The 15720-nt window shown below is 43.4% G+C and overlaps 1 protein-coding gene across 5 annotated transcripts in view; it reads left to right on the plus strand.

The window, feature by feature from the left end:
- PAK5 (p21 (RAC1) activated kinase 5) overlaps positions 1-15720 on the plus strand; it is a 114150-nt gene that overhangs the window by 56260 nt on the left and 42170 nt on the right. For 3 of the 5 annotated variants that reach the window (XM_083431944.1, XM_083431945.1, XM_083431943.1), the window contains 2 exons: positions 730-811; positions 6222-6436. In XM_083431944.1, coding sequence (XP_083288070.1) covers positions 730-811; positions 6222-6436 — 297 coding nt within the window. The remainder of the gene's footprint in view (positions 1-729; positions 812-6221; positions 6437-15720) is intronic. The other 2 variants (XM_083431946.1, XM_083431947.1) reach the window with 1 other exon arrangement.

Consider the following 15720-nt stretch of genomic DNA (forward strand, 5'->3'; position numbering starts at 1 on the left):
GGGGGAAGCGACATTGCCGTGAGCAGCCACCTCTCCCTTGGGACACTCGGGTGAGCGGGCGCTGCCCCATTGGAATGATGCTCACATGGCCAGACACCTACCCAATTGGGACGACGACTTGCATGGGCAGGCGCCTACCCCTTGGGACTCTTGCACGTGCGATGTGCCACACCCCCGCGTGTGGCATGCCATGCCCCCACTGCCCCAGGTACCGAAGCCCCTTCCTCTGTGACTGCTGGTGTGATTCCCCCAGAGTGGTGGTTGCATGTTTACTGGATACCATTGGCATGCTTTCCCTCCTGCCTTGGCTAGTCAGTTGCATCACTGGTGTAGATTTGTGTCACGTAGTGGGACAAATGACTACTGGGAGAATAAGAGAGCCAGGAGACACACAGCATGTGGGGAATTGGAAACCAGAGTACTGTTGTGAGCAGCACCTGACCCTTCACTGGCTGTAAGCCAGGAAGCTAATACAGGGCTCACTTTTTCCCAGCGAGTGCTGTTTTAGAGGCTCTGTAATGTCAGCTGATGCATGAAAATAGGAAATACAAAAGTGGCTTTCATTGTGCGGGAGGCGGTGGAACATTGTTCCTCAAATGACAACAGTGTTTCTCTAGTTACCCTTTGCCAGCGTTTACTATTTCTGTACAAGCCCACATTGTCTTTGATGGTGTGTGTGTGTGTTTTGTTTTATTTAGTTTTATTTATTTCATTGTGCATCTCTATTAGATGTTTCTCATGGGCCAACCATCCCGAGAAACCCTGCTGTGCTGTGGTGTGACCAGTGAAGGCATTTTCGACAATAAACAAGGTATTGTGTGCTTTGGAAGAAACATTGACAATGGCAAAGCCCAGATGGCTTGGAACCGTTTCAATGTTTTCTTCTTGCTGTATTAGTTCATAGATTTCAATAACGGTAGTGGCTGTGGGGAGGGAATGGCCAACTCAGAAGACATTTGGAGCATAGCTGGGAACATCGACCAAACTCAAAACAGGATGCACTGTAGCCATTTGCAGAGGGTCTTCATGTATGCACATGAACATGGAAAGAGATGGATTGTCCTTTCTGGTCCTCACCCAAACCATCACATATTTGAGGTGCTGTATGCATCTAAACCAAAGGAGGCATTTGTCTTTGTGCTAAGGCAGGGTTTTCCAAACTTGGGCCTCTAGCTGTTTTTGTACTACAACTCCCACCACCCCTAGCTAGCAATTTGTAGAAATATGCAGTTTTCTGAATTTTGTGATGCAGTTCTCCAGCCAAGTTGAAAGCACCTACTGGGGTAAAATGTGCGTTAAAATGCATGCATACTAGTGAACACTACATGCAAAAATGCATTTTACCTCAGGAAACTGCTTAGCAATAAGGTGTATATCAGGCTGCAGTACATACAAAATGTGTATTAGGAGAGATGTTCACTAAAATGCAGATTAGTTTTGCTGAGGTCTTTTAAAATCATCATCATCACAAACTGATGTGGTAGTATGGGGAGCTTAACTTAAGATGGGGGAAAAGATAACCCAAAATTGACAATTTTCCCACCCCTAAAAAAGGTAAAATGTAAAGGACCCCTGGACAGTTAAGTCCAGTCAAAGGCGACAGACAGCTTTCTGGGTCATGTGGCCAGCATGACTAAACCGCTTCTGGCACAATGGGACACCATGATGGAAACCAGAGCGTACAGAAATGCTGTTTAACTTCCTGCCACAGTGGTACCTATTTATCTACTGGAACTGGTGTGCTTTCGAAATGCTAGGTTGGCAGGACCTGGGAGAGAGCAACAGGAGCTCACTCCATCATGCAGATTCAAACCGCTGACCTTCTGATCAGCAAGTCCAAGAGGCTCAGTGGTTTAGCCCACAGCGCCACCCGCTCCCCTACTCTACCAACACCATGTGGCATGCATAGGAAATTTCCCCTTATATCAGAATCTCAAGTCAAACAGTGAACAAAGTGGTTAGTGTGGGTGTGTTTTCAGAAGTAAAGAACATACTGAAAAATGTTTAAGCCTTGAAACTGAAAGGTCTATATTTAAGTCATGTTTTACCTGTGCGAACACATTGACATATAACCCTGCAGCTATGTACTATCCCCTTCCACTTTTAAAGATTTCTTCCTGCTGTTATCCCAGCATGCATGACCTGGCTGTAAAATACAACAGACTTATTTAAACTGGCAAGTAAATCAGTCTGTTTCGGATGTAATAGTATTAAGTTATGGGTGTGCACCATATTACTTGTGAAATACAGTGCAATTTACAATATTGTACAGAAATAATATCACCTATTACAGTTAATTAAGCAGTGACAGGTTTATAGAGTGCTGGAAGGCGAAATTCAGTTTAGATTTGGGTTCTTTCCCCCTTATTATTGCTGTGAGCCAAAGACAAATTGCAATGCATTAACAGAACTGGTACCATTGGTTTTTACCTGGCTCTACTTTTTCAGGGTTGTATGGTGTCAGTCGATGGGACGTGGGTGGCGCTGTGGGTAAAAGCCTCAGCGCCTAGGACTTGCCGATTGAAAAGTCGGCAGTTCGAATCCCCGTGGCGGGGTGCGCTCCCGTTGTTCGGTCCCAGCGCCTGCCAACCTAGCAGTTCGAAAGCACTCCCGGGTGCAAGTAGATAAATAGGGACTGCTTACTAGCGGGAAGGTAAACGGCGTTCCGTGTGCTGCGCTGGCTCGCCAGAGCTGCGATGTCACGCTGGCCACGTGACCCGGAAGTGTCTCCGGACAGCGCTGGCCCCCGGCCTCTTAAGTGAGATGGGCGCACAACCCTAGAGTCTGTCAAGACTGGCCCGTACGGGCAGGGGTACCTTTATGGTGTCAGTCAGCTGATGGTATGAATTCCATCAACAAAACTTGGAAGGCTTGTGGGACCCTTCAGGGCAGACTGGGGGGCAGGGACTGTAGGTGGAGGGTGAATCCCCCAAAATTGCTTCCCTCTCCATTCCACTGATGTTCAGTCACTTTCAGCTGAGCGACACTGTTGGTTGGATACAATCTTCAGAACAGTTTATCTCCTAGATAGAAAATGACTGATCACATTGCTTCTTGGCCTTTTGGCTAAGATCAAGTGTAGTAGAAAATGACTGATCACACTGCTGAGTTGCTTAAGCTACTTTCACATATACCTGAGTCAGCTTTGGCCTACTGAATGACGTGGAACAAATCAGGGTGAGCAGAGCTCCATTCCAATACACTGCATGAGCCAATCGCTCAGTGAACTACAATGCTCAAGGGTGAAGTCCATTGTAATGGCTAGTAGAAAACCATTCATTGTTCAGCCCGGACACTGAGGTCCAGCTCCGAGGGCCTTTTGGTGGTTCCCTCCCTGCGAGAAGTGAGGTTACAGGGAACCAGACAGAGGACCTTCTTGGTAGTGGCACCTGCCCTGTGGAATGCCCTCCCAGCAGATGTCAAAGAAAACAACAACTATCTGACTTTTAGAAGACATCAGAAGGCAGCCCTGTTTAGGGAAGTTTTTTTATGTTTGCTGTTTTATAGTGTTTTAATATTCTGTTGGGAGCTTCCCAGAGTGGCTGGGGAAACCCAGCCAGATGGGTGGGATATTTATTATTATTATTATTATTATTATTATTATTATTATTATTATTATTAAGCATGCTTGTGCTCAGGTGGGTCTGAATGCTAACTAGGATTGCTTTATTGTTTTCTGTATTCTACCAAAGTTTTACCCAGAAGAGATATTAATTAGGAAATATAAGGGGAAATTAGCAAGGTATAATAACAAATAATCACATAGCATCTAATGAAGACTTTGCAAGGTATAGCAGAATAATCCTTTGCATGTTTCCTCATAATCATCCCATGGAGTTTTGTAGTGCTTAATCCCAAGGTCTCCTTCTTCTTTGGCGATCACTCGTAGCCAAGTAAGATTGTCTTCCATAAGCATAAGGTTTTAACAATGAGTCCATCAGTGCTCTGATGGTGTTTCCTGTTTGGCAGGGGGTTGGGCTCAATGGCCCTTGTGGTCTCTTCCAACTCTATGATTCTATGATTCTATGAAATGACTGTGGAGGCCAATTCGATACAATGCATGGAACTGCACTGTAAGGCAGGAATTTTGCAGGAACCCATTTTTAGGCTGCAATCCTAAGCATATTCACCAGAGGGTAAGTCTGATTTAATTTAGAGGGATTCACACCTAAGTAAACATGCTTGGGATTGTACCATGTGCTGTTCAAAGTTGTTGGGTTTTTTAAACGAAATCTTCAGGGTTTATGACACCATATTTATGTGGAATTTCTTGGGATGTTTTTCAAGCAGCTTTTGCTTAAAGCTCCAAGATCCTGTAGGTTGTGTCCCCATCCCCTCCAGATCATCTGAATTACTTTCTTCTGTGCAGCAGAAAGAAAAGGGTTTTAAGGGAAAGCTCTCTGGAATTCTCCACCGCTTTGTTTAATACAACAGCGGGTGTGTTGTATCTTAGGTGTCATTTAATGCTTAAAGGAAAATACTAAGATTGGATGGATGGATTGGCAGGTTGATTGGATTTGTCCACTGCGTGCTTCTTGCTGAAGTGATCTGCTTCAATGCACACCGTGACCTAGCTCACAATTTCGACCATAATTAATTCCATGCCCTTTCCCCAATCAGGCAATTAGGGCTCTGACCCACAATCGGAGAGCACGGGAGGAAAGCAATCAGATTATCTCTTTGCTACACAGCAGGTCAACTCAAGCTTCATTCCGATATGCTTGGAGAATTATTCAAATTGTCCCTTAACATACCCAAGAACTCTGCTTTAAAAGCAGCTAGCCAAGGGGCGGCTAACTGAGTAAATGAGACCATTGAGGCCGAAGGATCCGAAACAATCAAAGCTAAATAAATATTTCCGCACGACGTTTCTCCTTGCAGACTGTAACAACCTAGGTTATTGTATTTTAGTGTTCTATTGGAAGCCGCCCAGAGTGACTGGGGAAACCCAGCCAGATGGGTGGGGTATAAATAAATTATTATTATTATTATTATTATTATTATTATTATTATTATTATTACCTGATGACAGTAAAGTGTGCAGAATTTCGAGTGGCTGAAAATGAGTGCTTCTTCGTTTGTACGATTTAAATTGAGAATTTCTGTCTCTCTGGTGGCATTTTTTTCTGTTTGGCATACTGTGTGTCGGAACCCATACGTCTGTATATATTGTAGATGAAATGGTTGGTGGCTGATGCAGATGACATTTCTTTTTAATATATATAATAAAGCAGATACAAAAGATGGCAGATAAGAATTCAGAAGCTAAAAAGGCAAGGGGGTTAAGAGAAAGGTCTTCATACATGGACAGAAGGCCATCAGAAAGGGGACCAAATCTGCTTCCTTAAGGAAGAGAGTTCCATAGCCTGAGAGCAACCTTCTCGCCACCGTTTAATATAATTCGGTGCATCTTCTTTAGATATTGATCATAGTGGTTACAATCATGGGCAGTGTCAGAGGGTGGACTGGGGAGGGGGGCAAACAAGGAGCTTGCCTTCCATTTACCCCCATTGCTGTCATTAACTTTTCCTGATTTTTTTTCCGTTCCAAAGTCTTAACATGAAGGACACAACACATCCACCCACTTTGCCCCCCCCTCTCTCTCTCTCTCTCTCTCTCTCTCTCTCTGTGTGTGTGTGTGTTTCCTGGTGCTGCCACTAGTTACAATTTCAATTTAACAGATGGGAACAGGTTGTAGAATAAGGGGAATTGCCTTTCCTCGGGTTCACTAAACATGACAACGTGTCATTATCTCTCCCAGGTTGGGAGAGCTTGCTCTGAGGTCACAGAAGGAAGCCTGCAGTCCAAGATCCTTTAACTGGAGATGCCATTAAACCCAAGACGAGCATGAAAACATGGGCTAGACCATTGATTTAAATGGGTCTTCTCTGATCATCACTAACACTGAATATTGCCCATATACTCTGAACTCAATGAAACCATTCTTTTTGGCTGTTCTCCTGGTGTGAAAACAATTTGTTTCAGATATTTTATTATTGCTACCTTAAATTATGGTGCTGTCCATAATTCAGATTTCTCAACAAAGAGCCTGGCGGTATCTGAAAGGCTTGACGTTTTTTCGCGACATCATACACATTCTATCATAGGCATGGAGCCTTACAATTTCTCATTTTCTAACCGTTTCACCCAATGTGGCAAATTATGTCTGAATGACTTAAAATATTTTAGCGCCAAGGTAATTTTCTCCTTTGTCCTCGCAGGTTTTTCCACCATGTTTGGAAAGAAAAAGAAAAAGCTTGAAATTTCCGGCCCTTCAAATTTTGAACACAGGGTACACACTGGATTTGATCACAGAGAACAGAAGTTCACCGGACTACCTCAACAGTGGCATAGTTTGCTAGCGGACACAGCAAACAGGCCAAAGCCCATGGTGGATCCTTCATGCATTACCCCAATCCAACTTGCTCCAATGAAGGTAAGCAGATTATATTGAAATTGAAATTCAAAAACTTTATTGTCACGTGTACAACTTGTATACAGTGAGATTACACGAGCACCCCCCACTCAGCTCTCTTAGTCTTAATTCCCCTTGTTTACTGACATACACCCACCAAACCCAAAAGTTAGTTGCCCCGTTGATTCTTTTCATTTAGCAGCCTAATAGCCCACGGATAGGAGCTGTTCTTTACCCTGTTGGTACAACTAATCATGCTTCTATATCTTCTGCCTGAGGGCAGGAGATCAAGAAAGTGCCGGCCAGGGTGTGAATCATCCCTGAGAATTTTCCTCACTTTCCTGAGGCACTGTTCTTCCACAATGTCATCCAGCGGATTCATGGGACGGCCCATAATATCTTGTGCTGTATTCACCACCCTCTGTAGGCACTTCCTATCAGTTGATGTCAAACCAGGATACCACAACGTGATGCAGTATGAAAAGACACTTTCTATTGTAGAAGGAGATCATCAAATGTTGATTGACATCGTTCTTTTGCAATCCTCTGAGGAGATGGAGTCTGTGTTGGGCTTTCTTAACCACCTGGGTTGCATTGATTTTCCAAGTAAGGTCTTCACTGAGATAAACTCCTAGGAATTTAAAGGAAGAGACTCTCTCCACATAGCCCTCCCCTATGTACAGCGGTGCTATTTCTCTTCTCTGCACCCCAACACATACATATTAGTGGAAACTGTGTGAAGTGTCCTTAAGGGAGCTTGCCCATTTCTGTTGCAGAACAAAAGGGCAGGTTCTCTCTTGAGAAGATACCTGAATAGCCACCACAGACGTATATCAATAGGACATATTTGTTATGCAAAGATTGCAATCTTAAATGAATTTTGCTTTGCAGCGGTGGAACCTCTGTGGGTGCTTAATGGAACCAACTAAAACAAAGAAAACTCCTAAGTGTGGCGGGCAAGTTTCAACACAGGAGATAAAAGTGTGAGCTTCCAGTTCACAACCCAACCAAAAGCATATTTTCAAATTAGGGTTTGAGAATTCAGTTCAGCAGGAACACCAGAGACACCCGAAAACCAACATGGCAGACTTCCCCCAAAGTCCACATAGCTATTGATCAGAACTCGGCAGCTTTTGAGCACATGGTTCAGCTGAGGATACACAAAAAGAGTAATGTTCCTTGAAGCCCAGGCTAACGTCATGTGTATACAAGACCATAAAATAGACCTTGTTGTCATCCTCAGTTTTGCACCGTCCCCTCCAGCTAGAGTAAAGCAGGTTTTCTCCTTGTGCCCTGTTTATTGTAGATTATTTGCTGTGTATCAGTTTATCCTTTCAAATCGATATTCTTAACAGTTATTTTTAACAAGCCGTCTCTGAGCAAAAAGTTGTTTCTTGGTTAAAATAAAGCAGAAATCAATGTTTGCCTCCTCCACCCCCTGATTTCTCACCCAATCATCCTAGCTACTCACGAAGCAGTAAGCTGGGAGGCTTGAAAACAATGATCTTTAAATAAATCCACGAGGACTTCGGAGTTCAGTTTGAAGTCAGATTGCATTTTCTTACGCAGCGATGGATGGATATCAGTTATATATTTTAATGAAGCCATGTAGAAAATTTAACAGCAAATATTCGCAATTCCAGTTGTCAGGACTGTCTGCTTGCTATTGTTTGCTTTGGGGTTTTTTTTTCCCTGTCCAAACGTCTAAAGCTTTGCATGTAAAAAATATTAGAGCCAGCTGGATCAGACCAAAGGCCTAACGGCTCCTTGTCTGCTGTCTCCAGGAACATATTTAGATTCACACTAGGAAGAATCCAGCCATTGTAGATAGTAGTCATTGGTAGGGTTAGCTTCCGCGAATTTGCCTAATCCTCTGAAAGCCACCCAGAATGGTGGCCATCGCTATTCCTTAATGGAAAAAGGACCACCACCACCCCCCCACAGTTTTTCCCACCACCCTCTTGCCCTTTCCTCAAGCTGCATTGTTGCAGGCTCAAGAGATTCATGCAATGCGATCCTATGAAAGAAAGGAGATCACAGTGTATCCTAATGCCGCCTTTAAATATGTCAAATTCTATTAGAGCTTTGGATTGAAAGAAAGGAATATCTTGAAGCAGAGAAAGGGGTCTCATGTAAGGTAAGTTTACCTGCATTGTAGGATCTTAAGGTTTTGCTGTCATCTAGTGGCTATGTTCTTTATTGTTCAGAATATACAATAGATTTGCTTCACCTAGGAGTGGACAATATGCTATTGTGTGCTGGTGAGGGAAAGAGTCCTTTATCCAATTTCCTTTGAATTCGTTTTCTGTTCGGGCACCACAGAGACCTTGCTAAGACATTATGCTGCAGACATTATGCTGAACTCGGTGCAGCAACAGTGGCGGTGAGAGGAGGAATGTGACTTAGCTTCAAGAAATGAATCCCCACAGAAAAACCACTGGCCCAAACTAAATATCCTTATTATTTGTTCTTCCATCACCCACTTTCTTTCTTTTTTCATATATTTTTTTTGTATTTTTGTTTTGTACTTTTCAAGTTTATACATTTCATTAATTTTACAATCATTTTGATATTTCAAAACTTGACTTCCTCCCCCTCTTTCTACGGTTCCTTAAAATTATTTTAATATCTTCTGCATATCCAAATTAACTTAATTTGCTCATTTAGTCATCTTTAAATTTATACTCTTATAAAACTGAAGGTTATCACAATAATCCTGCCAATGTTTTTATCTGTTTATAATTTATCTGTATATATTCAATAAACCATTTCCATTCTTTTACAAAAAATAAAAAAGTTACCTTGATTTTTTATTCTTCTGATAAGTTTTGCCATTTCTGCATACTTCATAAGTTTTTGTATCCATCCTTCCTTTGTGGGACTTCTGCTTCTTTCCATTTTGGGGCCACTGTAGTAGAATACATGAATAAGTTTCTATACATTTTAGGTAGTTCTGTCCCTATGATTCCCACTTCTTTCTTTCTAGAGTAAATCTAGCTCTGATATGCGCTTATACTTGCAGTTACACTGCATCATGGAATTTGTAGTCTGCATAAAAAGACTCTCATTCTGGTATATTCCCCCCCCCCCCCCATGTGTGCTGGTGGGGCACGGTGCAAACCAAGATGGTGGTGGATATCCTAAATGCATAAAATCAAATAAGCACTATTAAATATACTGTATGCATTGAATGCATTTAAAGTATGGCACCCTATCAAAGAAGCAGACTGTGCAAATGTTACAGGAAAGCTGCACAGTTGCGACATTCTTTCTGCTCCGCTCCAACCAGTTGCACACTACATCATGGGCCTTGCAAGTTTTAAAGCTGCATAACTATAGAGCCATTGCTGGGTTTGCACATTTTGTTCAATGCTGGGCTTCAGTGAGGGATTTGCAATGAAGCTCTTTCACTTCCCTTCACACTGCTGACAGTGAGAGAATAGACAAGTGTACTGGGAAGTAGAGATTAAAAATATAAAATGAACCATTTGGGCAAAAACAATGGAATTCCGTGATATGATATGATGTCAGCGGGTACCAAAGGATTTCAATAGCATGAGAATGTGGAATGTGTATTTTGTCTTGAAAACACACAAATACCTATTGTGTGAGTGTGAGCAATGGGTTTAATGCAGGCAATTGGATATAACCACATCTTCTGACTTGAATGGACCACTACAAAATCTGGTAGAAGCTCCCACCCCCCCTCCTAAAGGCCCTATGCTGTATATATCTTATAGAAAGACTGCTCTAGCAGAGCTATCTGGAAATGGTGCTAATGTGCCACCTAGCGCCAATGGATAAAATTACCAATGAAATAAGGTGAGTTAAAAACAGCTGTCTTTTGGCATCTTAAATACTAGCAGATTTATTGCAGCATAAGCTTTTATAGACCATCTTGCATTATGGACTATATTGCAATACATGCACACACTGATCTTAAATGGTTGCCACAAAATTGAAAAGGTGAACTATTTGATGGTCTTTGAGGCTCCCAGATTGCAACAACCAGACCTTAAAAGCTTATACAGTGGTACCTCGGGTTAAGTACTTAATTCGTTCTGGAGGCCCGTTCTTAACCTGAAACTGTTCTTAACCTGAAGCACCATTTTAGCTAATGGGGCCTCCTGCTGCCGCTGTGCCGCCAGAGCACGATTTCTGTTCTCATCCTGAAGCAAAGTTCTTAACCTGAAGCACTATTTCTGGGTTAGCGGAGTCTGTAACCTGAAGCGTATGTAACCTGAAGCTTCTGTAACATGGGGTACCACTGTATGCTACAGCAAATCTATGAGGGTGATAGCCAACAGTTGTCTTACTCAGAGGAGACCCATTGAAATCAGCTGACTCAAATAACGCAGTTGGCTGTCACTCTTCATTTTAAGGTATCATAGAATTGGAAGGGACTCTGCGGATCATCTGGTCCAACCCCCTGCAATAGCAGGAATATGCAGCTGTCCCATGAGGGAATCGAACTGCAATCTTGGCATTATCGGCACCATGCTCTAACCAACTGAGCTATCCAGATATACAAGTCATTGTTGCTGTCACTGTTGCTTTGCTACAAAACAGCAGACTAGGTGTCAGGAATGAGTCAGCTCAAAGTAAAGGTTTGCAGCCAACTGCAGAAAGCAGCCAAGAACAGGGAGGCTTTGATGTTAGTCAGGCAGGAGAGGGCTGGCAGCTGCAGACTTCGACTCTTCCTGACCTTGATGAACAGGATGATAAGGTGGTAGCTGAGAGCGGGCTGGAACACAGCCACAGCTCGCCGGAAGCACAATCAGGCGTGAGCAAATCCCTCTCAGACCTGGAAGACTCAATAAGTCTGAGGAGTCAGCAAATGGGAGGGTTGTTAGATAGGAAGCGAAACAAGAGACATCAGGGTCGAAAGTTCAATATCTGCTGGAGACGCTGGAAGGAGTCTTCAGAAGGGTCATCTTGAGTAATGGTGCCGGAGCCTTCATTAGAGCCGTCCAGAACAATATGCTTGTTTTTGCAACAAATCCTCCTTTTCAATTAGCTACGCTTACTGTGTCAAGCTGGAACCTGGGAACCTGACACTAAGCCAGCTACCCATCTTGAATGTGCCATTTGAGTGACTGATGATTTCCCCAATGTATTGATGCCAACCTACAATGACACTGCCCTACTGATTCCTTAAATGCAGCCACAAAATAACGAGGGAGCTGACATTGCAAAATCTTATTTCATTTACTCTGTATTAACACCTCAAATAGGGATGCGGATGGCGCTGTGGGTTAAACCACAGAGCCTAGGGCTTGCCGATCAGAAGATCGGCGGTTCGAATCCCCGCGACGGGGTGAGCTCCCGTTGTTCGGTCCCTGCTCCTGCCAACCTAGCAGTTTGAAAGCATGTCAAAGTGCAAGTAGATAAATAGGTACCGCTCTGGCGGGAAGGTAAACGGCATTTCCGTGCACTGCTCTGGTTTCACCAAAAGTGGCTTAGTCATGCTGGCCACATGACCTGGAAAAACTGTCTGTGGACAAACGTCGGCTCCCTCGGCCAGTAAAGCGAGATGAGCGCCGCAACCTCAGAGTCGTCCGCGACTGGACCTAAAGGTCAGGGATACCTTTTTAACACCTCAAATAGTAGTGATAGAATGCTTATCCACATGTTTTACCAGTGCTGTTATGAAGAAGCAATGATCCAAATCGGCCTTCACCAACCTGATGCCTTCCAGATGTTTTGGACCACAATTCCTATCAGTCCCAGACAGCAGGGATTATGGGAGATGTAGTCCAAAATGTCTGAATGGCACCAGGTTGCAGGAGGCTGGTCCTGATCTATAGTGATAAGACAAATGCTCAAAGACCAGGTGGAATTTTCCTTTCCTCTCCACCTTTGCCATACGACAATCTACTTTGGAAAGTTTCAAAAGCAGTTTGACATGTGGAACTGCTGTTTGAGAGAAGCCAATCCAAAACCACCTTAGCCATGTCAAACTAGTTTTGTACGTCTTTGAGTATTGGACAACATGGCTTGATATGATCAGGAATCATATCAATCTTAGAAAAATATTCCCAGAAAAGCTTTGATCCTAGGCATGCATAACTGGGACTAACTTCTATAGAATCAGGATTTTAAAAATTTTACCCACCCCGCCCCCATTTATGAAATGAAAAATCAAGACCATTTTCTGAAATTCAGTTTTTTAACCTTGTTAGATTTTGAAACTTTCCAAAATGTCTGAGATGATTTCATTTCACCATTGGAGCATTTGGCTAAATTGTCGCTCCTGTAAAGAAAGGAATAAGAGTCACTGCTATATTTCATTGCTAATTGCGGACTCTCAGTACCAAACACAAGGTGGCAGCAAAAAGTGTTTCAGCATGCAGATAAGGCGTCATCTGCTTAAACAGAAATGTGGTGAGAGTTTTGTTTAAAATAAATCCAGTGTGATGAAGTTGTCATTTGCATGTGATTACCCTTATTAAGGGACTGCTTTCTCACTTCATAATCTGAGATTGCAACCCATGTATGCAAATTCCAAGATTTGAACAGGCAACACATCAGATGCTTATTAGGACGTGTGATTGCCCCCTTGTTCCCACCATAAGGGACAGGAGATTTTTTTGAGCACACCAGTTGAATTCTCATCATACCCCATGTCATGCCTTCTGCGTCTTCCTGCCCCAAGATCATTCCTTGAGGCAGCAGAGGCAGGCTGCTCCCAATCTTCAGTGGGACATATTTTCCCACTTGGAAGCTGGTACTACAAGTCCCAGAATCCTCAAGGAGACATCTTCTCTGCAAAGATTCTGGGATTTGTCATTCTCTGACCTGCCGGCAGCAAAAGATGCTCTGCTGGGGACTGAGTACTTCTCTGCCACCTGCCTCCTGATACATTTGGGACCTTGAACAAGGGAGGCAGCAGAAGAGGGTTTTAACCAGAATAGGAGCAGATTCTTCTGTTCTAGGTGGTGATCGCAGCCAGCTTGGGCCAGTCAGAAGTTCAGGACCTCGGACAGCTCTCAGTGGAGCTTGGCTTGATAGCTTATGAAAGAAGAGCTCACATGTTGCTTCAGCAGCAATCTGGAGTTCACTGAGGGTTCAAACAGGCTACAGCTCCATTTAGTTTGTTCCCCTATGAGGAAAAGCCTCCTAGTTTCATAAACATTGGCTCTCTGACTGAACTGAAAATATTATGGCTTGACAATGGTTTCAGGGGTGACGTCCTTGAAATCCAAGGATGATGATAATGCAATCTCCTCCAGCTGGGGAGGCAGGGTATCGGTTTTATACCCTCTAGGGAAGGGGAGGCAGAAATCATCACTAAAGCACAATAAAAACGACATCTGGAGCCCCTGCCCAACTGAAAATACAGGGAGCAATTGGACTGGAAGGAGGCAGGGTGCTTGATTCATACTTCAGCAGTTAAAATGCCTTTTTATCCATCTCTGGCAATAGAACTGGGGAAAGCTGTACAGGAAATTTTAATACATGCAAGTGTTGGGGTCTGTAAAATAGTGCTTAGTGGGTCCCCGTGTCTCCAGCAGGGTAGTGTGAAACTGATATTATGCAGACGGCATATAATTAAATGGTTCTAGTCTTGAATGCTAAGTTGGTCTGAAAAGGCAGGCAGCCCACTTGTCTGGAAAATGCATACAGCCACCATGCTGATTTATAACTTACTATTTATACTGTGTGTGCATTATTATAACTTGCTCTTGCCTACATGGTAAAAAGTGCTGTGCTAGTCTCCTCTGGTGTTCACTTAAACATGGATATATGTATATGCAGGTGGCGCTGTGGTCTAAACCACTGAGTCTAGGGCTTGCCGATCGGAAGGTTGGCGGTTCAAATCCCCGCGGTGGGGTGAGCTCCCATTGCTTGGTCCCAGCTCCTGCCAACCTAGCAGTTTGAAAGCACACCAGTGCGAGTAGATAAATACGTACCACTCTGGCAGGAAGGTAAACGGCATTTCCGCGCGCTGCTCTGGTTTCACCAGAAACGGCTTAGTCATGCTGGTCACATGACCTGGAAAAACTATTTGTGGACAAGTATCACTCTCTTGGCCAGTAAAGCGAGATGAGCGCCACAACCCCAGAGTCGTTCGTGACTGGACTTAACTGTCAGGGGTCCTTTACCTTTTATGTATATGCCACAGGACAAATTAGAGTTTTGGACCGTAAGGAGAACACCATTTGTTGTAATGCCCGGGAAGGAACTCTCTGAGTCATTGCAGCAGCTAATACAGAAATTATCTTTATTAGTTAATATCAGGCAGTCGATACAGCTGCATTGGCATGAAAAGATAATAAGCACGTCAAAGTTTCTGCAATGTGCAGTAGTGTGGGTTGGTATGACTGCAACAGCAGCAGGGATTATCCCCAGATACAAAGCTATGATTTCTTTCAGGAACACAGAGGAATCGGGATGCCTTGCTCACCATTCTAAGGGTCTTTCAACCGCTTGTGGATCCAACTCTGCCAGGGAAAACCTATATGCTTGATTAATATGTAATGCTAGCATATGGGATTGAAATTGGCAGCTAGTCTAGTGTGATGGATTTGCTTCACTTCTTTTACATGGGATGTGGATGCAGCAGCTATTGCATTAACATGGCAGTGCACAACTCAAGGATCAGGGAGGCTTATCATGCAATCCTATTCATGTTTGCTCAGAAGGAAGTCCCACTGTGCTCAATGGAGGGCCGGTATGGAGTGAAATGGCCTCCCCAGTTTCACCATTCATCAGTTTTGGGTGCAACTGTAGAAGCAGCTTTAATATTGTTGTGGCGATCACACAGGGTCCCTGGACGTTTGACGGTCTATTGATCCCTGTGCCACCACTGTGATTGCTTCCCCGCTGCCACCAACCCGTTTCTCTCAGATACACACGGAGTCCATATAGTTGTTAACATTAAACCGAATAAACAAGTTTATTTTATAAGCATTAACAAGTTTATGGTTTCAGATAATTTTTCTTGTCAGTTTCTTAATCTTAGTTTCTTTACCGGCCTATACCTTCCTAATAACTTCTGAATGATTATCCCAACTGTCTATCTGACTCCTCTTAACAGATTCTCTCACTCTCTCACATCAAACTATCCCAACCCACAGACTTATCCTCCCTCTCTCTTCTCTAACACCCGACTGACTCCTCAACAACTCTAACTCTAACTCTAACTCCTCCTCTTGAGTTCCCACTGGCCAATCACTTCACACTCATTTAACCCTTTCCTTATGACCCAGCATGATGTCACACACCCAGGAGGCAAACACCACAATTGTCAAATATTATTTTTATAGTGTTAAAGGAAGCACTGGTGGGGGTTGGGAATTGTA

Source organism: Podarcis tiliguerta (assembly GCF_965153285.1).
Source record: "Podarcis tiliguerta genome assembly, chromosome: 3".
Lineage (NCBI taxonomy): Eukaryota > Metazoa > Chordata > Lepidosauria > Squamata > Lacertidae > Podarcis > Podarcis tiliguerta.